Source organism: Ailuropoda melanoleuca, chromosome 6 (assembly GCF_002007445.2).
Source record: "Ailuropoda melanoleuca isolate Jingjing chromosome 6, ASM200744v2, whole genome shotgun sequence".
NCBI classification, from domain to species: domain Eukaryota; kingdom Metazoa; phylum Chordata; class Mammalia; order Carnivora; family Ursidae; genus Ailuropoda; species Ailuropoda melanoleuca.
In genome coordinates, this window is record NC_048223.1 from 79,983,357 (window position 1) to 80,011,171 (window position 27,815).

Consider the following 27,815-nt stretch of genomic DNA (forward strand, 5'->3'; position numbering starts at 1 on the left):
TTCATTGTACATGTCTTGCTAAACTTTAGTCAAGTTGGAGATGTGGGGCTTGACGGGGCAAAATGATTTATTCCTTTTCTCCACCACTTATGCATAACAACTAGGAAACATCTATTTATTCCTTCTTCAATCATCATAAACTTTACTTGTTTGCTGTTTTTGGAGACAACCAATGATGAATAGTCCAACTGAACCACATTTTTTAAGGGAATCTTTTATCTGTTATGGGTAAATATGACAGGTGTGTATTTCTCCTCCTCCACCCCCCCCCAGTTTTTGGTAGGTGTAATGTACCATTCCCCAAACAATGACAAAATTATCAGTCACGTGAGAATAGAGTTTGTACTTGATAACATGATAATTATATCTGTGTCTAGCAAGCTAATGGGACTTCATTAACTAGAGCAAGGGAATAAGAACCATCTAAGACTTCAGTTCATGCCGTGCCCAGATGAATCACGCCACTGGGGAGTGGCCTCTTTGACCACACGTGGTCATGTATGATTTCTATGGGGTGGGACTTTGAGCCAATTGTTTCCCCTCTCAGGAGCACAACTGCCCTGCAGTGTATGGGCTGTGTTAGGGCACAGCTGACAGAAACCCCAAATCTCAAATCTTATTGCCTTTCTGGAACTTTTCATTTTTTCTGGGTCTTCAAATATATGCTGCTGGAGTCCCACACAACTAGACACACACACTTTTACTTAGAGAACATAGGTAGGAGACACAGTGTGTATTCCATGCTTCAATAGACTTGAGTTCAGTCCGTTCACGCAGAGACAGCGTAGTAAAGATTGCTCCCAGTCGGTCAGACTCAAATGCCTGCCACTGCGGTCCGCCAATGAGATGGGCAAGGAATTGTTTAGCCTGAACCCATCACAATGATTTGAGAAATGGCATTTAAAAATATATTTGGCACAAACAGAATACAGTAGCCAGAGGGGATGGGGAAGAGATAGTTCATTTGGGAAGGACAATGGCGGCTATTTGGCTCTGGGAGCAAGCCATGTCACTTTGCGGTACACTTTACAACGAGTCATGCTACGTCACAACATGCCTCCACCACAAGATAAAAGGACTCAAAGGCCAAAAGCCAACAGCAGAGGTGCGACCACTGTGGACCTTTGAAGATGCAAAGTGTTGCAGTAACTTCTCGCAGTTGGATCATATCAATAATACCAAACTGACAGGAAGCCACCTCTATTGTCACACGTCTACTCCAAAAATCACAGAAGAATCAGACTTTGGAAAGAGTTCCAGACAAAGATCCCCACACCACACACACACACACACACACACACACACACACACACACAATTACAAACACGAACACGTGACAGTGATTCCAACCACGGAGAGAAACAACTCTTGAGAAGATGAACACAAAGGCATCTCAATCTTATGTTTTCAACAATACTGTTTTAGAGAACACATTATTGAAAAACTACACTGGAAATATTAACTGAAAAAATTAAAATGCTATCGATGAGGATTTGGTCACACGTCATGCAACAGAAAACAGCAGCAAAACAGGGTGATGTCACATGGTGAAAGTGGAGACACTTCACATTAAGAAATGTACCCAAGCACACTAGGGAAGAAATAAAGCCATAAGGTCATCTCAATAAACAGTACTCATGCCCTAAATCAAATGTGATAGTCTGGTGATTCGGTAGCAGTGTCCTAAGTCTGTAACGAGCACTGCCCAAGAAATAAAATATGCAAGATGTTATCATCAAAATAAGTGTAAGGGAAAAAGAGTTGAGTGTTAGTTGAGCTTGGTCTCTGTTTTGTGGATAAAAGGACACGAATCCTGCTCTACAAACGGGAAAGCGGACACGGGGAGGAGGAAGCACTGGGAATGTGGATGTGGTAGGCAGACAGACGGCACCACAGAGTCTGGTGGACACCAAGACACATCAGGACAGGACAGAAACAGACACCAGGGGCTGGAGAGGAGCACCTCCTTCCCAACGTTGACGGCACTGGTTCCCGTCATTGGTGCCATGACCGAACACAGGGATTGTACCTGTTGGGTGTTTAGGTCTCCTGCAAAGAAGTTAGTGCGTCATCCAAAAGAATCAACAAACTGAACAAGGAAAGCAATATGCTACTTTCAGTGTTTATGTGCTCTAGTTGGAGAGGGGTTTAACTATAAATATATGTATATATGTCAATATATACATATATACTAGACAAGGGAATGAGATTATATGTATGTGTATACATATATATAATCTCTATCTTCCTGAATTCTTGGCAAATGGTTAGTCCTGTGGTTAGCAGTGAAGATAGCGGGTGGGGGTTGGGAGGAAGGTTAACGAAGAGCGCATACCGCTTTCGGCTTCTGCAAAACGACAAGAAAAGAATTTAAAATCAAACAATTTGATAATAAATTGACACCAGAAGGAAAGAAGGAACAAAACCTTTGTTTCAAATTATTTGAAGGATGCATGTGAAAACAAGGTTTTTCAGCAGAGCATGGAAAAACAGCGTCATGGGGTAAAACAACGAGGAGATAGTTCAACACAGGCAAGGGAGTGGGAGAGGAGAAGCTGGGTTCTCCGAATTCTAACACCCAGCCACTTAGAAAATGGGAGAGGGAAGGAAATGCGAAATTCTTCAATGAAGGAAAAAAATCAAAATTCTTATCTCGGAAAGGGTAAAAAACTCGATTCTTTTTAGCACGGATATTGTGTTTGAGAAGATCGGTGTTTTTTCGGAGGCATGATCCACATTCCCTCCAACACACCTTTTTCCACAAGAACCAATGTGCTTCCACAATGAGACCAAGCCACATGAGAGGATTAAAGTTGGCAACGGCACACAGAAAGCCAAAAACAAAGCCAAACAAGTTCTTTGTGCTCTTTTCTAAAAGGAAAAAAAAAAAAAAAAAAACCTAAAAATCTGTATCTATAAATATGGCTTTGTTGAAAACATTTCAGATTTGTGAGTTCATTGGAGGGTCCATCAGAGAAAAGACTGTCTTCAGGGAAAGCTCTTAGTCATTTTTCTTAGAACAGTGACAGGAGATTCACACTGAACCATTAACAGGCTTTTTCTCTCCCTCCTTGTGACCAAAAGGTGGCAGGTGGGAGATGACTGGTCAAGGTTCAGGGGGCAGACTTCTGCCATGAAATTATACCAGGATGGTCAAGAGGCACTATTCGCACTAGCACCACCCATACCATGACACTTTTCTGAGAGATGCACAAAAATGATAAAGAGAGAAGGCTGAATTACATAGATTTACTGATGTGGCAACATGAAGAATATCATTTGCAAAAACCCAGGATACATGTTTTCCCCTCCACAGGCACAGGTGACTACTGGCCACCATGTGGGAAAGCAGTAATCCCAGAAACACCCACTTTATCTGTTGAACACCAAAGAGCCAGGACTCTGGCTACCATTCTTTTGCACGTAATATTCTTTATTTTGCCAACACAAAAAAGAAAACTGTATCTATACATAATTATTAACTGCCATGGCCATGTTTTACACGTGGCCACCAAATCTGCCATTTTTATTTCCTCTTGGTTGATTTGGATTTTCCAAAGAGCTTAGCCTTTGATCAGATTGACTTTGTGAGCAGTCTGATCCGGTGGTTAAGGTAACAGAGAACACTGGATTAACTCGCTTACAATCCAGTGTTTTTTTGGTTTTGTTTGTGTTTTGTTTTGTTTATCAGAGACACAGACTTTACATTTGGAAGTCTGGCTTTATTGAGTTAATTATCCAGATAGACCATACATTTGGAAGTCTGGCTTTATTGAGTTATTCATCCAGATAATGAAAACTCCTTAGATGATGATAGCAGGTACCTCCTAGTCTTGCCCTGCACTCAACATATTAAGGCACGGGTTGGGGGGGACCTGTACTCTACACTTCGGCAGCCACAGGAAGACTGACTTACCATAGCTAGGAACAAACCCAGATGTCATCTTAGAGGACAAAGGCCCCCACATTTCTCAATGAGCTCTTTCTTCCAAACCCGTTGATAAAAATTGGGGAGTGAAAAAAATCATCTCTATTTTATCTGTAATGCATACAGTCCTGCATCAACAAACTCCCCTGTTAATGGGATGCTTCCTTCTTCCAGCATGAACTCATATATTGACTGGGCTGTTATCTATTTCAACCAGACCCAGTCCCTCATCAGTCTGATCTGCCCATGATTAAGTGCAAAATAAATAAATAAAGAGGGCTCCTGCCTCTGAGCCTGCTCTCCTGACTAATTTACATGAAGCTGATATTCTGCCACCTGGATTTCAGCTGCACCGGGAAAAGCACATATGGTACACAATAGGCTGCTTGTAATTTGGCTATCAAGAGAGCTGCTGTGTCCCATCACGGCCCTGCCCCATCTCTGCTGTGAAGGAGGCCACAATCGTGCTCATGGCAGTAAACAGCGGTTTGAAGATGGGGCCTGTCCCTGGTTTTGTGCAGAGAGGGTGAAAAGTGTAAGCTGGCACGGTCAGGTGGAGACCTGGATGCCTCATCCCTATCCTCTGGAGAAACCTTTCTGAAAGCCCACTGGGCTTGGGGTGCCATGTGGGTCTGCGATAGAAGCGGCGGTATCTAGTTGGGCATGCCCCAAGATGTGCCCGAGGGTCAGAGATGTGTTCCATCAGGGGTCCAAGCACATCACTAACGTGTAAGAAAGAAGCGGGGGGACCGAGCGCTCTGAGAGCACTCTCACCATCTCGTAAATGTCAGCCGTCCTCTGGGCTGTGGCAAACTTACCGGCTCTCTCGGTTGGCGGACTTGTACTCAATGGCTATCATCAGGAGCTTAAGCTTCACAAAACACAGCCTGCAAGGAGATGGAGAAACTCCCTGTCAGTGCTTCCGAAGGGCCAGAGCCACATAACAAACACGATTACGACCTCTCCATCGCCTGATGCACTCATTATCCCGGGGACCCTCATTCCACAGTCACTGTGCCAAAGGGAGGGGGTGGGCGCAACACCTCCCCATCTTCCCCATCAAACCTGATTTTGCAAGTGATAAGGCGCTGAATGTTCAAAGTGCAAATTGCACTCGGGTCTGGATGTCTAGACACAGACCCCAAGCAGGGATTTGTGCCTGGGGATTTATGCTGGGCCAGATTCATTAGTTACTCGGTCGGGTAGTAAAATGTTAACTGCAGGGGGAGGGAGGTATTTGGAGCAGCTGGACCTGTTATTTGGATTCCATTTCGGTCTTTTGTACAAATGGCTCATATTGTTGTTCCGAGCAGACCCCTGTGTGCTCGGAATGATGGTAATAATCCTTAGCCTCCGTGTAACTGCCCAGCACATGACCGTGGCACCATCACTCCTGGCCCCATCCGAGCCGCCTCACCTCACCTGCCCAGTGCTCTCGCCCGCTGCCCAGACCACTCTGAGGCTGGCTCGTTCCTGCCTCCATGTCTTCACCGAGGCGATTCCTACCCCAATAGCCTTCTCTTCTCCCGACACTTCCTCCCAAGCCCCCATCAAATCCAGGCTTCTGTGCAGCAATTCTGTAGCCCTCGCCACCCTTCCGCTTGCCGTCCCCCAGACTCCTCCAGCGCCTTGTCTGCCACAACCTCCTTCAGCCCGTCCTCAACTGCCTGCTCCCTAGTGCTGTCTGTGTCTGACCATCATCTCCTCAGCCAGTGTGGTTTCTTTAAGAGTTCAGGACTTTTGTGGCATTCCCTATAGTAATGCCCAGGGAACCACAGACACAAAGAAGCTCAATAAATGCACGGTTTCCACTTACGGGGGTTCTAAGAGAATAATAAAAGGTCCAGTGAGGTATTTATGCATAAAGATGTTCAAGGTAGTAATATTTACACAGAGTAAAAAAAAAAAGCAACCTAAATGTCCAATAATAAAGCAATGGTTCAGTAAAGTATGGTACAATATAGTTTTAGCACTCAGAACGACTTTTGGAAGGATATTTCAAGGTATAAAATTAACAAATATTATTATATAGATACAAATGTGTAAATAATGTGACATAGTTAGGTGAAAACATAGATTTATAGACTCATAAAAGCACACCCACAAAAGAATTACATACATTATATGTGACAAGTTTCTATAATGAGCATATGTTTTAAAAACTTTTTGGAAAATAAAACATTGGCGGACTGACAGGTTGAGAAGTGAGTGGGTTATGCAGTACTGCAAGGGGGAAGATGCGCTGGGTCACGGCGGGGGTGGGGCATTGCTGGTGCTCTCATTGAATCCCCATAACATCCCTGAGAGAGAGAGATGGCCCCAGTTATTCCGACTTCTACTGATATCTCTATATTACAGGCAATGAACCTGAGGCTCAGAAAGCCCCCATGTAACTTGCCCAAGGTCCCCAGCTAGCATCTGGCAGGATATGCACCTTTAACTCCAGGGAAGCCTCTTTTGTGCTGGGAGAGATAGATAATAAGCAAATATACAAGTGAATAAAGAATAAATTTCCAGCACAATGCAGAAAACAAAACAATCTAAGAGGACAAAGAGTAACTGGGAAGACCCATAAATAGGGAAAACAAACTGATGGTTGCTAGAGGGAAGGGGGGGAGCATTGGGCAACATGGGTGAAGGGGAGTAGGGGGTCCAGGCTTCCAGTTATGGACTGAGTGATGCACAGAGAGTACAGTCAATGGTATTGTCATAGCGATGTGTGATGACAGATGGCAGCTCCACTTGTGGTAAACACAGCATCACATACAGAATCGTCCAATCATTGATATGTGCACCTAAAACTAATGCAGCATAGTGTGTCGACTATCCTCCAATAAAAACCAAAAAACCAAAACCAACCAAACAAAACAGAGTAACTGGGAAGGGCTGTTATCTGCAATGGTCCAGGAGGACCATTCAGAAAAGGTAAGCTAGAGCACAGAGCACAGGAGGTGAGGAAAAGAGGCAGGCAATGAGAGGATCTGGCGAAAAATCTTTCCGGGGAGTGGAAGCAGCAAGTGCAAGGGTCCTGAGACAGGAAGGAACTCAGGGTGTCTGAAGATCAGCAACAAGGTTAACTAGACTGCAGCTGAGTGAGCAAAGCCACAAATGACAGTGATTAGGGCAGGGAGCTAGGCAGGAGCAAGTCTGGGAGGACTGCTGGCCACAGTAACAAGTCTGCCAGTCTGCAGTTTATTCTAAGTGAAATGGGAGGCCTTTAGCTGGTTGCAAATTGAAAACCAATGGGGTTGGTGAAGGCCTCATGCTCTCCAGTGGAAATATGACCAATTGCTCACTCCTACATGTGAGCTCATGGTCTCCCACATTGCTTTCAACAGACAGTCAGATTTCAAAGGACCACTTCATCTAGGCGCATTTGGGCTCTCCTGGTGATTTGCAGGTTTTCTGATTCCTGCCAGCAGACTCTAATGACCTGGGCTTTGTGCTGATTATGCAGTTTGCTGAAACACCAACCCAAGTACCCAACTACAGCTGGAAAAATGCTCTTCTTAATTTATGTTCCATAGAGCACTGCTAACACACACCCTTTATGGGGCTGTTACTCCTGGAGCTTAAATTGTTTAAAATATCAGATGGCTTATGCAATATTTGTTGAACCAAATTACCAGATTAGGTAACCACTTTCTAATGTAAACAGCAACTAAATGCCAAATCTCAAGGAGAAGGCCGATCTTAATTTAGCACAGATCACAAAGAGGCCAATATGCTGATATCCTATGAGTGACTGGCCACTCTGATTTGGGACTCTGTGGTACATGGATCATGGATCTTAATTGCTTTGAATGACCTGATCCTGTTGGTAGAAGTGAAGAAGCAGTCCACGGTAATGGTAAATTATGTCTTCCTAGGTACTACGAGGCCATTTACCAACCCGATATAAAGCGAGGGGAGCTTTCTAACGCAGGAAACTCAGTACAATCTACACAGCCTTGTGCACCTTCTTTAACTAGTACAGTGGACCAGGAGATCTTTGAGTCCTCTTTCGTAACTTCCAGATCCATATCTAAGATGCATCTGCACTGGTTTGTAGAAGCCTCTTTTTAAGAAGCTCTTTGACCCAAAGGCCCGCCTTTACTCACTGGCCAAAGGGGTGGACAGAAGGACAGAGTGATGTCCGCAAGGCGATTATATGCAAACAGGACCACAACAGTGGATTATCGGATTCAGGCCCTTCAAGACTTGTTGGGGCTGCCCTTCTCCTAGAGATGACCAACTGAGGTCCAAGGAGGGGCAACTCGCTCCAGGTCAAATGGCTTTTGGGAAGAAAGGCCCAAAGTGGAAATGAAATCTCAGTGCAGTGTGCTGCACAAATGCTTCTTATAAGAACAAAGGAAATGAGGTGGTGGCCAGAAGCCCAGCATGGAGCCTTGGTTGGTATAGCATTGCTAAAAACCCAGAATTAGATACTAACTGGTGATTTCATATAAAAACTAGCTTTTCAGCTTTCCTTGGTAAATCATAAATGCCCACACTGGAGCCACATTCTATCCGGCTGCAAGGGACTGGAGCTTTGAAGCACGGACCGCTCTGCATGAGACACATCCTCTCCAATATGCTACAGTCCCCAGCACTCCCCGGGTATCCGACCTCTTCCATCTTCACTCTTGGTGGCTCACTCCTGCCACCTAGAGGCACCTAAGTTGTTCGGTTTGTTTTTTAATTTTACTTATTTATTTGACAGAGAGACAAGCCAGCGAGAGAGGGAACACAAGCAGGGGGAGTGGGAGAGGAAGAAGCAGGCTCCCAGCGGAGGAGCCCGATATAGGGCTCCATCCCAGGACTCTGGGATCACACCCTGAGCTGAAGGCAGACGCTTAAGACTGAGCCACCCAGGCGCCCCATAGAGGCACCTAAGTTTTTAATCCCTGCTGTAACAAGTACCTTCTGCATGTCCACAAAACACAAATCTTGCACTATGTCCCCCTCCACTAAAAATCACAGTTTTCTGCTAGACCCTGCCACAGAGAGTTAGCCTATGTCCAGGGAACTGGGCTTAAGGCTGCAGCAGAAGTACGAGGAGGTACGAACAGACCAAGGCCAGTGAACAGGGGTGCAGGTCTGTGTGTAATCACTTGTTTACTTGTCTCTCTGCCTTCTAGTTGCGCTTCTTTGGGGCAAGACACATGGTTTGTCTCCCTGGCCTTTTGCAAAATACAAAGAGTAAGCATTCAGTACATGCTGATTAAATAAATGCGTGAATGAATGAAGAGCAGAATCTCTTGAGTTGTTGCAAGCACACATTAAGAGATAAAGTAGTCAACTAAGAAAGTCTAAGCAGAGAAGGCTTGGGAGCTGAGTATCAAATCATGAAACAAGATGCCTCTTAACTTGTTCATGAGAAGTAGAGAGATTAGAAAAGAGGGATGTCAAAAGAAATAGTAGCAGTGATACGCTCTGGGAATCTAACATTCGCCTCAAATCAATATGCCAAAATGCAAATGCAATTCTAAGATCCAGACAGCAGTTTGTCCTTGGGACTCTCACAGCTTGGGTTCACTCCCCAGAACCTGTCGTCAGATTACTCAGAATTGATGTCCTGAGATGAAATATTTACTTGTATCATCACCATTGTTTTTGGTAAAGCAAAATGGGCTTTTGCTCATCCATTCTTAGAGTCCTTCTTAGGGCTTTACTCAGAGTCTCCACATATATAGGCCTGGGGCGGAATAAGAAAGGGGCTTAGGGTGAAGGAGGGTATAAGAAAGAACCAAGAAAGCCTTTGCAATGTGATAAACAGTTAGCAGCAATTTAATTCTTGGTTTCTAAAATAAAAAGTCCCAATATGTCCAAAGCAGGAAGTCGTCACTGGTTGTGAAAATAATTACAGGGGAACAGAAATGAATTTTTTCCAGAAAAAAATGCCACTTGTCACAAAAAGGTCTTAAACCAGCAATCTGCAATAAAACTGTTGTAATAACAAGTTAGATTGCTTTCTTGATAATTATTAAGTAGAGGTCTACCAAATTTGACAATGGCATTATATAATGCCTATTTTTTTTTTTTTTTACTGCTAGCATCATCTGTTAACTACAGTAGTTTCAACCCAGATGTTCCTGAACAAAGGCTCTTAAGAATTAGAGTCCAACTGTTTCTACCTACCCAGAGGGACATAAATTGTTCTTGCCGTTAAATCAGCCCCCTTGACTAGAAAGATTGCTTGCTGATATGAATTAAACAGAGAAACCCTTCGTAGAGTCCGCACCTTCGAATGTGCTCAAGAAGGGTATGCAAAGATGTGGTTAGGGACTGCTGAAGTTGGGTCACCCAGGAGTGAGGGGGTGAGGAGAGAAGACACAGCCCACACTGTGCCCTCCAAACTCAGCTCCCCTCCCCAAATTGGGGCCCCTCTTCCGTTATCCAGAGGAACCCTGGCCATGTCAGGGTGATGCACGTAATCAGAATAGATGCAGATGTAAATACTGTGCACTGGGAAACCAGATCTTTAGGATGTAGGGGCTAGAATGAAAAAGATTCCCATTTAGGAACTCTGATTTAAAATGATAGGCTCTTGAAATGGAAACTTCTACTTAAAGGAAATTTGAAACAGCAGGATTTATAAGACTCAGGAGCAAGAAAAAAGGAAGTGATTTAAAATGCCCATGGAGATGTTGTTCAGATCTCATTTCCCAATAGCTTTGATAGAGGTGGAGTGGGGAAGGCTTCAGCACCCCCACCCTCAAACCCATACACACTCACAATATCTCCACTTGCACACCTAAGACACTTGAATTTAGAAATAATTACATTCTTTGATATGGACAATTAGCATTTGCCCAAAACATGAATAAATGCATTTTTGTAAGCTTTGCTATTATTAGTAGTCAGAAACAAAATGCAAACTGTGTGTGTGTTATGCGTACCGAACATCAAATCAAGCCGCTAGCATCCCATTTCCAACCGGACTGCCTCCTTGACCCTCCTGCAGAGAATTCTAGATGTGCCACTGCCTCTATAGCCTTTGGTTAAAAGTTTTAACAGACTTTAGGGTCATTTGTTTATTCACTAAGATGTAGGAAGATTACTGGTCATCTCTGGGTCCCCGTAGTGGAAGTAATCATAAATATTGTGTTCCCATCTGTGTTCATATATGTTGTCTTAATTACAATAACCTCCCCTCAATTAATTGGAAGAATAGGACCAGTTCCACTAGGAAAAATATTTTTTAAAGACGAGACTTGAGCCCCTCCACAGATACTCATGAAATGCTCATTTCTGCAGCCTGGCTAGATAAATCCATCACGTAACAATCAGATTTGCCAGCTTCTCTCCTCTCCATGCTCAGATGCAGAAGTCTTTTTCTAAAATCGAACGATCTCGCAGAACTCAAGTTAAACTAGCTGTAGTTCTCATTGTACAGGAGACCCGGCTTCTCTAGGCAGTCTTAGATTTTCATCAAGTGGCTTCACTGGCCATGCAAAACAACGCACCATGAGAGCATGATTTTCTTCTTGTTTAGGGGCCCTGAATGCAGGTGGATAAGGGGACAGAGAATCCCCTCCAACCCCTAGACTGTCTTAAACCAGCGCAGAAGCATCCATGGCTGCACCTGGGCTGAGGGCAGAACTCCTGCCCGTTAGCACGGCGAAGATCTGACCAGAGTTCCCCAAGTTCCCCAGGCATTCAATACTCCATAGGAAATCTGAATTTTACCTGCTCCATCAGCTGCAGGGGGGCAGAGAGAGACACACTGTATTTTAAACACATCTTTTGTCCTAATCCCCTCTGAGCTGTAAAACCTGATACAATTAAACTTTTCTATTTTGCAAGTGAGGAATGACTGACTAGTACCCACCATGTGAGATTCAGGCCCCGGTACGTGGCATTCTTGAGGCAACTCAAGCTCAGAAACTGTGGTTTCCTCCGCTCCTCCTTCCCCACCTCTCTCCTCTCCCCTCTGCCCTCACTTTCTTATCTGGAGGCAGAGGGGTGCAGCCCCACGATTACTAGTTCTTATGATAAAAACACTATCGCTGTTTTCCCCTGAAAACATCACATGTCATGAGAAATCTGATTTGTCTCCTCCCATCTAAAGAAGAAATCAGTTTGCTCTCCTTGGAAAATCTCAGAGATCTGGGTGTGGAGAGAGTGGCATGTGGCTCCCAGTCTCCTGATTGCCTAGTTACCGAGAATTCCCTCTTCCCTCGTTATTCCTTCTCTGAATCCAATCTCCTTACACTGTGCAGTTCAAATGTCATCTCTTCCAGGAAGCCTCTCCTGGTCACCTCCAGCCTTCAGGGAGCTCTTTCTCCCCCCTATAAGTCTCAGCCTCTGTCCTCTAGTATGTGCACCCGTCAAACTCTTATCCATCAAGCACTTATGGGTGCTTTGTTCTTCCTGTGGGTGGGTATTATTTTCCTTAGCCAGACTGCAAACTGTCTGAAGGCAGCCACTGTAGGGAAACAGAGTTCTTTATTTGTCGTTAGAAGTATTGCTATTAAGTTTTTAATGTACATATACTTTATTAGATCTAACTGCAGGTTCCTCTAGAGATGGCATCATGCCTGGCACAATGGTGCAAGTATCCTAAGTTCATTACGTATCTAGTTGATTGGCTGGTGACTGACTGACGGGCAGGACTTTTCTAAAGGGTAAGAATAAATATAACCTGGAAATGCCACAAGGTGTCCCTTTCTTTCTTGTTGCTTACATTGTATTGGATGGGACAGGACTGATGGTGGGAAGAGGAGAAGTGGGAGAAGTGAAAAGGATATTACCTAGTATTGAGAGATAAGTAATATTTCTATTTCAAGTCCAAAGTCAGGCAGCTGGTCACTATCAAAGGAAGGAGGTATGCAGAAATCAAATATCTTGTCCCAAAGGACATATCCACTAAGTGGCCGAAATGGGGGTTTGAGCCTGGGCCTTCGCAATTCCACAGGTCACGCTCGGTGACATTATGCAGTATCCTACTATGGGAACCATGCAAAAACAAGACCCTTTAGTGGCAAACACGGCCTCATACCCAAGCTCCTTGCTTCCTGCAGGCTTGGTGTTCGCCCCTCGCACCCTCCACAGTCACTTGCTTCCCTGGGGAAGGTGGGGAGTGGGAGGGAAAGTGAGCAGGTGGTTTTCTGGTGTTCAGAAAACTTCTCTTTCAGATCCCAAAGCTCCTCGGCCTTGATCACACTGTCACACAAACCCAGGGGCAAGGCAGCTACGCAAAATGAAGGGAAGATGCTCAGAAGTTGCTGGCTCTTAAAAGGAACACCCTTAGGGCATCCCGGAGAAGGTCCAGGACCTACCCACCACGGTCGCCAACAAGACTAAGTAGCATCTTCGAGGGTTGTACTCTGATTTATACTGGTTTCCTTGGGCTTCTATGCACTTAGCGCTGATCACTCCAGCCTGCAATGGCTTTCAGCATTACAGGGCTCAGTACCCCAATGCCTTCTTCCTATGCTGACTCGGATTAGGCATGGGAAGGGGGCAGAGCAGTCCGTGGTCTGCCTGGTGTGCTGATGTGTAGACTCACCCTATCTCCCCGGACATTGCAGAATATCCCACATGAAGCAGGAAAGACGGCAAGGAAGCTCACACAAAGGCCCCAATCTTACCATTATCTTGTGACATGTGGCCCACTTCTAATTCGATAAGGCTAAAATCGGAGAGAAACACTCCAGGGACTGAGCCCAAAGTGGGGAATGAGCGGAGTTTAGTCCAGCCCATGGTGTGGAGGGATGAGATAAGTGGTGGTGGTAGCGGGAGGGGGTGGGGTCCCGGTCATCAGACTTTGTATCAGAATCACCCAACTTGCTTGTAAAAGGTATACATTTGGGGGGCACTTCCCCCAGATATTGAAATCGAGAGATGGAGCCTAGAAATCTCTCCATTTATTAAACTCCCCAGGAGACTCTGAATTAGCCAGCTTTCATCCAGCAGCTACCCCAAGCTGCTCTCAATTACACAGGCCCAGCATCAGAACCCAGGCTCCATCACTTGGGTGCTAGGTGGCTTTGGAGGGGCACCAACATCCTCTGAGTCTCAGTGTCCCCGTCAGGATAAGCCAGGGGCAGTGATATTAATATAAACCAGAAGATCACTGTGCAGATAAAATGAGAAAATGTAAATGAAATATTCAGAAATAATATTGTATTCTGTCCACATGAGTGACTGGTTTTGGAACAAAGCTCCATCTTCTGCTGATACACACAGTGAAGCCAAAAGGCTGGTGCAGAGAAGTCCAAGGACACAGCTGGTGGGTCCCACCTACACAGGAGAGAGCATCCCTCCACTTGTTTGTAAAAAGCTGGCCTTGTGGGGGCTTTTTGTCCCTCCTGCTTCTCCTTCTCCCCATTCTGTTCTCTGGGGAAATGACTTCAAATTTCAACCATGTATCCTGCTCCCTTATCTTTTCATAAAACTGCTCTCCTGGGCCCCTAGGTGGCTCAGTCAGTTAAGCATCCAACTCTTGGTTTCGGCTCAGGTCATGATCTCAGGGTCATGAGACTGAGCTCCTCACTGGGCGTGGAACTGCTTAAGATTCTCTCTCTTTCTCCCTCTGCTCCTCCCACCCCACTCGCACTCTCTCTCTCTCTTTCTAAAATAAATAGATAAATGAAATCTTAAAAAGTGAAATCTTAAAATAAAATCTTAAAAAAAAAAAAGAAAAAAAGCTCCTCTCTCAGCTTCTGTGAAAACTCCAGGCTCTCCCGTGCAGTGATCTCACCCTGCAAGGGGGCACTCTGCCAGCCCAGGGGAAGAGCAAATTTATTTCTGTTCATGCTTTAAGACGTTATTGGCTGCATATCGTTTTAATGCGGTGCATAATTACAGAAACTGCTCTGAAAATCTGTATATTTTATCTGTGCTTTATTATACCCAGAATATTCCCCAATTCTTTTTTCTTCTACATGAACCAGCTTAAAATATATTTTGGCGTCCTTTTTGTCATCTTGAAATTGAATAGCCAATTCTTACTGTAATGAAAATACTTATGCGCCAGCCCGGTGATATACAACACTACACTCTAATTACGGCTGTGCTTTAATTAACCTGAATTGAAGAGTGTTATCATTAAACTGCTGGTAACTTTGAGTTATGGCTTTTCTTTAATTTAAAGTAGAAAACACAGATAATTAAGCCTCCAGATAATCAAATGCTTGAGGAGAGCTTCAATGTTTTGGGATGTTCCTAAATCTTATTAAATGTCCTTTCTTTATTGATTATTCCTACCTCTGCTGTATTATTGTGCTGAACGAATAATAGCACTAAGTTGAACACATTCTCACTCACATCAGAAGTTGGGTTTTTTGTATTCCAGAAGCCGTGCTGAACAAATATTAAATTCTCTGACAACAAGGTGTGTCTGAAAGATTCTCTCCTGCTCGCAACATGTTCTAAACACGAAAATCAATCAAGGGACATATTTACAGCAGCCACTGGTGTCCAGCTCTTCAGCTAGCTCTGGAGGGCAATGAAGTTTCACACCACCCAGTGAGTCAGGGTTGGCAAACTCGCTTGTCTGCGGGGCCAGGCCCAGGATATTAATGCAAATCTGGCCTGGGTTAAGACACCAGAGAGGGGAGGACCCGCACTAAACCCTTCCTTCTAACAAACTGGAGCCAGTTAGCATCCGTTAGAAATGCAAGTCCTGTGTTGGCTCATCAGATATTCAAGAGATGCCAGACATCTAGATTTTATGTGAAATACCACTATTTTGAAATATTGGCAACTTACTTTTAAGACATTAAATACCGCGTAGGGCAAATGTGAGTCAAATGTACCTTGTGGGTATCCCAGTTACAGCTTCTAGGGGGCGTGGTTCTAACCTTCCAGGTTAACAGTCTTAAAATGAACTGACTTGGTTCCCAGGAGCAGAATAAGAGAAGCAGTGGGAATGCAGGTTTCTGAGGGTAGATATAAACACCAGGCAAGCCAGGGAAAATCAACGGCCAAGGAGGGCATCTTCACGCACTCCCCTGCTAATGTCCCTAGTGCCATAGAACTCCTCCGGGCATCGGTGCCTTTGCAATGTGCTCAGACCACCCCTACCTCATATAGGAGGGCTCAACTGTTGTTTACTTTTTAAAAATAAAACCAGCTTCTATCAAAAGTCCTGAATTCTCCCGGGCTTTGTATCCCAGGCAGGCCAAACTCCAAGGTGGAGAAAATCCCCTGGGACAGCGTCAATGTTCCAGGACCCAATGCCTTTGAATGGTTAACTTCTTTCTGTGGCAGAAAGAGAAATAGCTCTCAAAGAAAGGAGCACATGGGAGTTACAATAGGGCATCCATTTTCAGAAAATAACTCCTTCCGAATCAATTACCTATTCACTTTTCCAGTCCATTTAGCGTTTAAACTTTCGCCTAGAGACAGGGTGAGAAATTTCAGTAAACAGCCAGACCATTTTGGATTGCTTAGGGTCTGGGCCCAGAGACAGACAGAGTATACCTGCTGTGTTCACTGACAGGAGTCTCCAGGTAAACACCAAACTCCCAGGCGCTCTGTCCCCTCTGTGCTATGCACAGAACAGAAAGCTCTAAGACAGAGGAGCCCAAGTGCCCCCAGGACTACTGTCTTCAGACCTCCCTTTCCAGAAGGTGGGTTTTGTTTGTAGGCACCCAGACAGCTCAAGGGAACAGCTTTTCTTCCTCAGCCCAATGCGTTCCCAGATTCCCCTATTTCTTCCCGGTCTTCATCAGTGAGACTGAGGTTATCAAATCTTTTGCTGAAGTGTCAACGGATCAAGCTTAATGTTTCACCATTCCCAGGGAGTCTGTGCTTTCAAAGGGGACAAAGCCCTGTTTGACTTACACCCAACATGTGAGATTCTAAGTGGGAAATCTGAGGCATCATCATAATGGAAGTTTCTCGGGGTCTAGAACCCTTGGAACTCTTGAGGTCATATCCGTTAGATGGTCACCTATTCTACTTGGAGGGGCCATGGCAGGCTGGGGCTGCCTCTTGCTCAAATCCCTCCTGCTGAGCCAACAGAAGGAGAAGCTAAGCCTTCTCACTGTTATAACATGACAGTTGTCCATTTTGAGAGCTAAATTCCTAAGGGCTGTCTCAAGGCTTTCTTCCATACATTTTGTTCCACATTTCCTCAGCAAATCAAAAATGCACTTCAAATAATGGCTTCTCCAATGTCTCTATGATCTGACTTGACTGAAAAATATTAAAATTCCTTTCATCAAGGAGCTAGCAAGATTTGTTTTCATCCTTGTAAAATCAGAGACATGGGTTCCTACCACCCTTCATAATTGTGTTTACGTGGCAGAAGCCTAATTCAAGACATGCAGGAAATATGTAGTTCATAATTTAGTGCAAATGATGGATCTAAGCATAAGGTTCTCAGAGCTGCAGGGAAAAGCAGGGCCAGCAGAAATCCCCCAAGCAGGGACCACGCTATGACCCACCTTCCTGCTGACCACCCAAGACAGAGCACACAGGATACCCTCGGTAATTGTTGAGTACCCCGACTGTGCTGGGCAGAGGTGAGGTGTCTTCCCTGCAAGGGCCACCTTACACATCCCTGAGGGCCAAAGAGCACATGGTGAATGGTCACTTACTCACAAACAGTAGGGAAGGACAGACCCACGAAGGCACTGGAGAGATATTCTGTGTACATTTCATTGGAGACTCCTTCCAAGTAGTATTTCTGCCACGTGTCTTCCTCAATCTAAGAGAGAAGAACACAGGAGGTTTAAGATATGACAGTACACCATAAAAGGGAAACCAGAGCTTACCATCTGGCCAACGAACGAATGCCTTAGTTATGTGATGGTTATTATCTTCAGCAACCAGGAATACAACCACATCATCTACGTGAAGCTGGCCATGACTCTAAGAACATAGAATGGCAGGACAGCTCCTCTAAAGCACCCCTGATACCTAACCTGTATGATTTCCAAGGTTGTGGAGGTGTGGGCACTCACCCACAATACTGGCGGGCAGGTAGATCGATACAACGTTTCTAGAGAGAAATTTTGCAATTGTTAACAAAAAAAATTGTAAAGTACATGTTCCTTTACACAAGTCCATTTTAAGTATTCATAGTAAAGAAACAGATACATATACAAAACCATTTGTAGGAGAACATCCTTTTAATGAAAACTTGGAAGTAACCACAAATGGTACATTTTTTAATGAAACACAAAGAAACAAAGATTATGGTGAAAATGTGTATCTGTTCATATAAAAATTATATAAAAAGGCACATTACTAAGTAGCGTTTATAGTCTGACCCTGCTAAAAAAATACCCTATAATTATCTGAATGCTTGTAAAGCCATAGAAAAACTAGAAAACTTTATACGAAAACACTAACCATTGTTATCTGAGTGGTAGAATGACACTTTTCTCTATAGATTTCTGTTATCTGAAGGCTGTGTGTGTGTGTGTATTAAACAATACATATATTTCTACTTTGGGGAAAAAAAGACTTTTCCAGCCACACCCTAAGTATCACAAAAAGTAAAATGTAGTTTCAGAGAGGTCTTACTCCAGATTTCATTAAAATGTGTGGGGTTTTTTCTAATTAATCAAGCTCAACTTGTTTTCCCAACAATTCTCTTCAGGCTAAGCACTTCTAGAAGGATTTTACATTGGAATTGATCTTTAAAAATTATAAAGTGAATAACAACAAGAATGCCAAGCCCCTCTGGGAGCTCAGGGATCTCAGGATTCCCAAGGCAGGCAGGCTGTGTGGTCTCTGGGAGCCTGCAGCCTCCTACATACACCTCTACTAGGAGGCTACATAAGGGGGTGGGGGGGAGATGAGAGGCAGCTTCCCAGCCAACAGGAAGTGACTTTTTACAATGTCTTGTGCTGATGTTGAATTAAAACTCATCTTGCCTATGGCCCCCATAGTCAATTAACTAGGGAAATGCCATGCTGGATGTTGAAAGAGACCTGGAAACAGTGGGAAATGAACACTGACCATCTACTTGGTGACACTCTGGAATACAAAGAAGGCAGGAATCATTTAGAAATAAATTCAATGCTCCCTGCTTCTATGCTATTTGTCTGCTTTGTGCAAGCCTGGATGATTAGAGTATGTGGGTTATCCTCATTAGTTTGAGCTGCTTCTAACCGACTCCCACACATTAGACATTAGCTATGCAATGCTTCTGGGTATGGGTTGTTTGTCTACAAATTGGACTTCCCCAGAGTGGGGTCTTTAAAAAAAAGGCACTCAACCATTTCTACTGCTAAACTGTATGATTTTAAAAATTAACTGCAATGTGTTTAACTAAGCATAAATTTTTTAATTTCCCTGAATCCTAAGAGTTCAACTTTTTTTTTCAAATAAAAGATATTTCTGACTTTATAAGCAAAGGTCATTAATTCTAACTAATTTGAAGAAAGCCTCGTCTGCTTTTCAATAATCTGAAATATAGACTATTTGGGGCATTATAGTGCGATAATTTGTTTTATTGGTAAATAGGATACTTAGATGAGAAATTGCCGATTATAAATCCTCATGGTAGAGCTTTATGGGAAAACAGTATTTTTGAAGTGGAAGAATCCGGCCTATTCTTTTAGCAGAGACATTCCCTTTAGAATGTGCTGTTTATGTTGTTAATTTAATTACAACTGATTTTCAGAAACAATGAAAATATGAACCTCTTTCTCAACTATTATTGATTGTTGGTTGTATTCCTCAGTTAATATAGTTTTAATATGGTTCTTTTAGTTGTGGTCAGTATTTTCATGCCTGTGTGTCCTAACAGAACTACTCTTTCAGCTAAATTTTATTGTTGGTTAATCATTAAACATTTTTACTAAGTAGAAACAAAATTTTGCAGGGTAACAATATTATTCACGTTTGTTTTGAACATGGCAAATATTCATTCATTCAGCAGATGTTTACTGAGCATATTCAGTATCTCAGGACCTATTCTAGCTGCTGATTAAATATTACTCAAACTGGTATTTATTTTCCCATCTTTTTCTCTTTGCTGGAAGAAGCACCAGATACGTTTGGCTACGATATATCTGACCAGATATACCCGACTTTTACTGATTTTTTTCCATATTTTTTTCCTGCAAGTTTTGTCTCTGTGGCTGACCTAGAATGCCTAAGGAATTCAATATCAAAATAACTGGAAATATGTACAGAACTTTTCTGGATAGCAAAATGCCTCTTCTCCATCTATATGTAGGTTCTCAGATGGCATCTACAATGCTAGATACAGTAGCACCAAATGGACTGTTTAAATACTGATTGGTTTCAATTCATTGTTACAACCTTTTAAGTTGCCACATTTTTTTTAAGGATCTTATTTATTTATTTGAGAGAGAGAGAGATCGCACTTACACGTAAGTGGGGGGAGAGGCAGAGGGAGAGGGTGAAGCAGACTCCTCCTGAGAGCAGAGCCCCACACGGAGTTTGATCCCAGGACCCCGAGATCATGACCTGAGCCAAAGTCAGATGTTTAACCAACTGATCCACCCAGGTGCCCCCAATTTCCCATATCTTTAACACTGTTTCCATACAGATAAGTCAACATGCTTTTGAGGTATCTGATAAAGGTGCTCCGCATACCTTTACACACAAACTTAAAAATGGTTAAAATGCTAATTTTAGGTTATATTCATTTTACCACAATTAAAAAAATTAAACCCGTAACTGTAATTTTTAATTAAAAATTTTAAGGGCAAGAATGACAATTTGGGACAAATGGATGACAAGAACAGGCCAATGACATCAGGAGAACCAGGAAATGAGCCCCAGCCCGTGACCCCGGACACAGTGGCACACTGTGGGCTCAGCCAGCCAAGCTCCTTTATCCCAAAGCAAGGCTCAAACCATCCATCACTTCTTACCGAGGACCTAAGTCTCAAACATGGCCTCTTTAACTTTGAAAAAGCAAGAATGAAAGTGTATATTCCTTTTTCCTTTGTCAGCAGTAATGAAGTGCATTCTTTCTTTTCTTTTCTTTTTTTAAGATTTTATTTATTTATTTGACAGAGAGAGAGACAGCGAGAGAGGGAACACAAGCAGGGGGAGTGGGAGAGGGAGAAGCAGGCTCCCCGCCAAGCAGGGAGCCTGATGCGGGGCTCAATCCCAGAACCCTGGGATCATGATCTGAGCTGAAGGTAGACGCTTAACAGCTGAGCCACCCAGGCTCCCTGCCCCCCGCCTTTTTTTAAGTAGGCTCCACGCCCAGTGTGGAGCCCAACATGGGGCTTGAACTCAGGACCCTGAGATCGAGACCTGCGCTAAAATCGAGAGTCAGACACAACCCACTGAGCCACCCAGGGCCCCTGAAATGCATTCTTAACAACAGAAAAGTAAGTGTAAAATATGTAGAGTTGAAAACATTTATGCTTCACACAAGAGAAGCCGGCAGTGAACAAAGGAATCTAGAAAGGGTGGGGCAAGTTATTGTCATTATAATTCCCCTTCTGCAGAGGATAAACAGACAGGTTACCCACCTGGTCACCTCTTGCAAGAGACGACAGGGTAAATACATAAGGAAGGAGTGGTGCTAGGATTTGGGGAGGGGGTGCAGGGAGGATTTGCTGCACAAAGGGGAAAGACTAGAATCGAAGCTCACCAAGGACTCAAAATCTTTTTTTTTTTTTTTGTAAGATTTTATTTATGTGACAGAGAGACAGCCAGCGAAAGAGGGTACACAGTAGGGGAGTGGGAGAGGAAGAAGCAGGCTCTCAGCGGAGGAGCCCGATGTGGGTCTCGATCCCACAACGCCGGGATCACGCCCTGAGCCGAAGGCAGACGCTTAACGACTGCGCTACCCAGGTGTCCCCAAGGACTCAAAATCGTAAACCTTGGAGCCCGTGACCTGTGAGAGGTCAATGAGGAGTAACACTAGTTTTGAGTTGCACTGAGAGCACGGGCCTCCTACCAGAGCATGGCGGCATCCTTTCTCTGTTACAAAATGGAACCATCCCAGCCTACAACTTCTTTCCAGAAACAGTACATGCCATTCTCCACATTTGTGTCGTGCATGTATTTTTAACTGTAAAGTAATGTACACACTTCCCAGCAGAAAAATGAAGGAATGGGACCAAAATGACTTAAGGAAAGGGGCCAAAATTAATTTGCCAGCCATTCAGCCATCAGTCAAAGGCAAAGCGTTTCCCAAGGCAGCAATCTCTCCTTTGGCTGTCACATCAAACTCCAGCTGTTTTAGAAGAGCAAAGAGGAGCAGGTGATTTGCTGTAGCTCCTTATTCATCAAATACTCACAGAAACTTCAGTGAGAAAGGAAATTGAGCCATTGGGCTGGCTCGTCTGCACTTCTCGTCAGCTTATTTATGCTTTCTCCATTACTAATTTTTCAACCAGTCTAGTCCAAAACCCCCAAAAATGGTTGTACACCGGTTCATGGGCAGCCAGCTCTACCATCAAAGGGCACCTTCCAACTGGAGACATGAGCCTTGGCTCCAAAGGAAGTAACACCTTCTGGATTCTAGATTATGCATGTGTTACTAATGGTGGGTCGGTAATGACACCTTTTATTTTTTATGCTTTCTCTGATTAGAGTGAAACTGTGTTTCTCTAATGCTAACAGCCCAGTGAATGTGAAAAATCAGCCATCCTGGCTGGGGTATGCGACAACCGTGGTGATTTCTGTTCCCAGCAAATAGTCTGAATAACTCTGGTGATTCTAGTCAAATAATTTTGCTAATGCCTATCCCTACCTCTGAAGTCATGTAAATAATTCCAGAGATTATCATATGCCAGTCCTTATTTAATTGAAAGCAAGTACACTGTTTTAATCTAAATATATTTATATTATGCACATCAAAAGTAATGAACTAAAAGGAAATTATAAAAGCCAATGACCATTATGCTAAGAGCTACCCTAAGAAGAGGTAAGTCACTGGGGGGCCTGGGGGGCGCAGTCAGCTGAGAATCCAACTCTTCATTTTGGCTCAGGTTGTGATCTCATGATTCTTGAAATCAAGCCCCATAATGTGTTCTGTGCTCAGTGGGGAGTCTGCCTGAGATTCTCTCTCTCCCTCTCCCTCTGCTCTCCCCCCCTACCGCTCTCACATGTGTGCATGCATGTGCTCTTTCTCTCTCTTAAATAAATAATTCTTAAAAAAAAAAAAAAAAGAAGAGGAGGAGGAGGTGAGTTGCAACAGACGCACTAGCACTGCCCAGCAGCGGTAGGAAGAGATGAGCGTATTAGCAGGTATTTATTGCATTACTACTTTTTTAATCTATCCAACTTCTAAGTTAATATTTTTCCTCTAAAGGATGCACAATTTTAAATCATCAAACTGCTTTTAAAAGAACTAACCGACCACATCTGAATGAATATTTGTACATATAAATCACATAATACATTGTCACTGTCCTTTATGATGTGACAGTCTAAAACAGAGTGCAGTGACATAAACTGACTGATGTGCCTTAGATCCCATAAAAACATATTTATTCCTACAAGAAAAAGAAAACGAAAACACCCACAGGAAGTGTCAAGCCCTTGACTACAATAATAAACATGGGATCAGCATTTATGGTCTCCAGGCTGATGAGTGTACGGGTGGTCATTAAAATGTGTGGGGTCATTTACCCCCATCCCTCAAGAGCATGCTGTGTCGCGGAGAAGAATCTGATTTAATGTTGCATCTAATCATTTCTTGCTGGAAAGCACAATGTTAAGGACAACTGAGTGTTAAGGAGGCTTTATCATTGGGCTGTCTGGATTCTCTCCTCATTTCCTCTATGTTCCAATCTTAACACACTTGCCCCGGTTTTTATCAATGGGCACATGGCTATCTCTTTCATCCTCCCTTTCTCAACATTCTTTAGTATAATGACAAATCCTAAAATCAACTCATGGAATTAAGATCTTCACAGGTGCCAGAACAGAGAATGCCGTGTTGCACAGCTTTCTGGGGGTGAAGCAAACTGGTGATAAAATTGAAACAAAGGAGAGAAGCAGAGGAGATGGGGAATGAATGGTAATTTGCACCCTTTCAGAATGTATTTCTTCTCTGTGCCAAATTGCACTTCAACGCTGTACTTCTTGGACGTGGAGTCAGGTCGGCTGCCCCTCTGAAAGCAGCATTGGATTTCAGGGACTCCATAACGATCTGGCATTCCACAATTATGGCCTATTTCAGATTGCATTCTCCAGAATGTGAGAACAGGACGAAAGGATTTCAGACTCGTCCAAAGGCTTCAGGACAATGTCAATTAAAACAAATTATTTTGGATTTGATGGAATGCCAGATAACTGGTTGCTTCAGCAGTGAACAAATAAATAAACAACTCCAAAGATTAATTTTGGGTGGATGTGAGCCAAATCTCTTAGTCCCAGACTAGTGGGCTGCAGACCTAACAAAAGAGATTTCTTCCATCAGGCATTATGAGAAAAAGAATTAGCCCACATGAGGTATTCTGAGAGAGATTAACAGACCACACCACATGCAAAAGTGTAAGAATATATGACATTTTCCCCACTGTGTACCCCCGGCCCAGATTATTCTGAAGGCACCAACAGTGCCAGAGGGACCGAAGCTAAAGGAAGGGTTTGTGTAAAGAGTAACATGAGAACTTTTTAAAAGCATTATTATTTAGAAATGATTTAAGAAAGTATTGCTTATGTGGCTGGACACTGGTATTTTCTTTCACCATGTAGAAGGCTTCTCTAGTCTCTCCCTATTTTTCTCTCCAGTGTAGAAAAGGTATTTATGCTTATGAGATGTCAGGCCCTGTTAAAGGTTGGCCTGTTCACTCTCTGTCCAAATAGGACTTTGGTTTTGCAATCTTGCTACTGGTTAAGAACATCCTCATTTGTGCTTCAAATAATAAGGTTCTTAAAATATCACTAAAAGAATTCTAATCTGGGTAGAGCAGGCAGGAAGTAAATGTTCTCAAGCAGACGCCTGCTTAGTAATTCTCAGGAGGCTGATTCAGCCCCCAGCATGCAGGATTATCCGGGATGGAGCTTCTCAATCCATTTGAGGTAGGGGACGGACCAGGGCTTTGTTTTTATTTCTAATATCCACTGTTTTGCAGACTCAAACTTCTACAAAACCTAACAAAAACGAATTCTAAAAAAAGAAGAAAAAAAGACAAGGCATGCAAAGTACAAGTCCAAAATGTTTCTCATTAAATGCCACCGATAAAAAATTAATCTATCAAATTGCTCTGAAAGTTCCTAAGAACTTTCTCTCAGCCGATAGTTCACAGCACCCATCCACAGACTGCACCAACAGATGTGCGGGCCTCACTCTATCTTAAAAAGCTAACTTCCCACAATTTGCCCCAAGCTTCAGCAAAGTAGATGCACTCTCAACTAAGATTCCCCAGGTCTGCTCATCAGAGCTTACCAAGAGGTGCTATACCTCCAATTTACAGAGAGGAGACAGGGTGCCCCATGAAAATGTAGGTTCCTTTGAGGGCAGAAAATTCTATCTGAATCTTCAGTGCCTGGGTCAGTGCAAGGCACACAAGCAATAGCTCGATAATATTTGAATGGACGAAATACATTTGAGAAGGATTGGAAAAATAAAGCAAAACTGGGCATTGTTTTAGTGCGATGGCTAGAATCTTAACATGTTAATAGGAGCTGGAAATCTCCGGGGGGGGGGGGGGGGGGGGGGGGGGGGGTAGGGGGAAGGGACACGGTATTTCGTCACACAATCCTTTATTTCAAGGAGCAGCTCATGGAGCTAGGCAATGCTAATCTAAAAGCTTTCCCTGTGATTTCCCGTCACTTTGTTTCCCTTGATCCTTCTGTCAGAAATATATATCTCTATATATCTATTTTTCAGTTGTCAAATCTAATTCTTTGGATAAAGCTTACATCAGCTGCCCCCTCACTGGTGAGGCTGCTCCTTATTTCCCCAGCTCCATGTGCTCTTCTTCGTCTTATCGGGAATACTAACTGAGCCCACCCCTCGGGGGATGGGAGGGCTAACTGAGGTGATGAATATAGAATGATTAGGACACTACCTGGCCCACGGTTAGCACTCAGCATATGTTAACTATCATTAGCTACCGTCGTAGTATTGGAGTCCTCTGACATCTGATGGGAGCTACAGCCAAGTGGAATTTGGAACATGAGCCCCTTCATTGTGCACTCAACTTTGTATCTTCCAGAAAAAGCAACAAAGTACCCTCTATGGTGCCTGTATAAGAGGTGTTTAATTAATATTTGCTGAATTGAACTAAGCGAGAGAAAACTAGAGAAAGAGACACAGAGAAACAAGCCATTTCCCCGAGCATCTAATCACAAGTAAGCACTGATAACATCACAGCATTCAATGTTGCACCGTGAAATGAACCAATTCGTGCCTCCAAATGCTGAAAATCTCCTTATTCTTAGGTTCTAATAGGGAGCAGGTAGAATTGGGTCATTTTTCAACGTCCCAGAAAACTTCTTACGAGGAGAGATATTTTTCTGGAAAATTTTGTCATCACAGAACATCTTGGGCTACTTAACAAGTGGCTTATGGTTTTCTAAAATTCTAAATCTAATAACTTGGATGCCTGAATTTGAAAGAAGGAATTCTCAAGAGCTGGTCTACCGCCACCAATCTAACTGCAGTCCTTCCTCCTATGAGCTGCGAATCGCACTGCCATTCCTGAGGAAGGCACCCTCCTGTTCAGCCTTGTCTCTGACTACACTGTCTTCCCTGCGGTACTCAGCCTCTGGCTTCCCCTTGCCTTCACTTTTTTGGTGTCCAGTGTAAAGTCAAACAACAATTCAACAGGACACAGACTGAGCCTAGCAAAGGCTACATCCGGCAACTCCATTACTCACAAATTCTAAAATTGAGGCAAAAACAACTGTGGGTTAGTTGGTTGGTCTTTTATCCATCTATTTATTTATTTTGGGCTGAATAGGAAGGGAGCTGGAAAAGAAAAGCATTCAATTCATCACAGGAACTATGAGCCTGCTTTTGAAGAGACAAACCACTAGAGTGCCACTTGTGCCTTCGCAGGATCTTCAGTATTTTGGATAGTTCAGTGAGAATCCCACTGCATTTATTCCTGCTGTCACTCGGGATAATTTCTCACCAGTGGACACTTCGGAGGTTTACTTAAGAAAAGTCTTCTGAGGCTCTGAGTCCAGTGTTTCCCAAACTCTGAGGTGCACATAAATCATGCAAGGGTCTTAGTGAAATATGGTTTCCGACGTCCTAGTCCTGGGTGGGGGCTAAGATTCTGCACTTCCAACAGGCTCCCAGACAACAGTGATGCTGCCCAAACATGAACCACACTTTGAGTAGAAAACAGCTATTCCCAAAGACAGCGAAGAACAGAAAACAAGTACTTTCCATCGTGCCTTTGAGAACCAGAGATTAAGGAGAATCCATCACAGTCCAAAGGATTTAAAGTAGGGATGAAGACGAGTGCTTTCCAGGAGTGTCACTAAATACTAGAACCCGTTACAGAGATGCTTCAACATAATTAAGCACTGAGTACTAAAGTGTTTGGGTCGTTGTGGTAATTAATCTGAACAATATTTCAGGGGTCCAGATTTATCTACTTAGTCTCTCCCCATTGATTCAGTGACCCCAATGATAATTTGGTCTCCATTTCAATATGGGCTGTGTAAAGACATAACAGTAAAATGGCTATATTTAATTCAATTAAAAAGAAAGTTTCAAAAAATGGCCCTGATTTGTATCCCTAATTTCTATTCAATGTCCCCATTTTAGCACACAGTTTTGAGCGTGAGGACGAAAACATTTGCCAACTCCGTCCTGTTTTACTGACAGCAGATTCTGAATACTTATGTCCCCTATCTCTGTACAATACGGCCTAATAAAGTCGAGCCAAAGAGACTAGATTTCATTTCAGAGCAAAGGGTTCGGCCATAAACTTTTGCTTTCTGGCTGAACAGAGCCATTCCAGCCACAAGCATAAATTCTGCTAGTTTTAGGTATCGGGGTGATTGGGAAGCCAAATGGGTTATTTGTGAGCCAGGTATC

At 43.4% G+C, this 27,815-nt stretch overlaps 1 protein-coding gene across 26 annotated transcripts in view; it reads right to left on the reverse strand.

Moving 5' to 3' along the window:
- KCNMA1 (potassium calcium-activated channel subfamily M alpha 1) overlaps window positions 1-27,815 on the reverse strand; it is a 712,564-nt gene that overhangs the window by 142,990 nt on the left and 541,759 nt on the right. For 16 of the 26 annotated variants that reach the window (XM_034662737.1, XM_034662736.1, XM_034662730.1 and 13 more), the window contains 3 exons: window positions 17,461-17,570; window positions 4,747-4,815; window positions 2,336-2,347 (listed from right to left, as the gene is read on the reverse strand). In XM_034662737.1, coding sequence (XP_034518628.1) covers window positions 2,336-2,347; window positions 4,747-4,815; window positions 17,461-17,570 — 191 coding nt within the window. The remainder of the gene's footprint in view (window positions 1-2,335; window positions 2,348-4,746; window positions 4,816-17,460; window positions 17,571-27,815) is intronic. The other 10 variants (XM_034662731.1, XM_034662743.1, XM_034662738.1 and 7 more) reach the window with 1 other exon arrangement.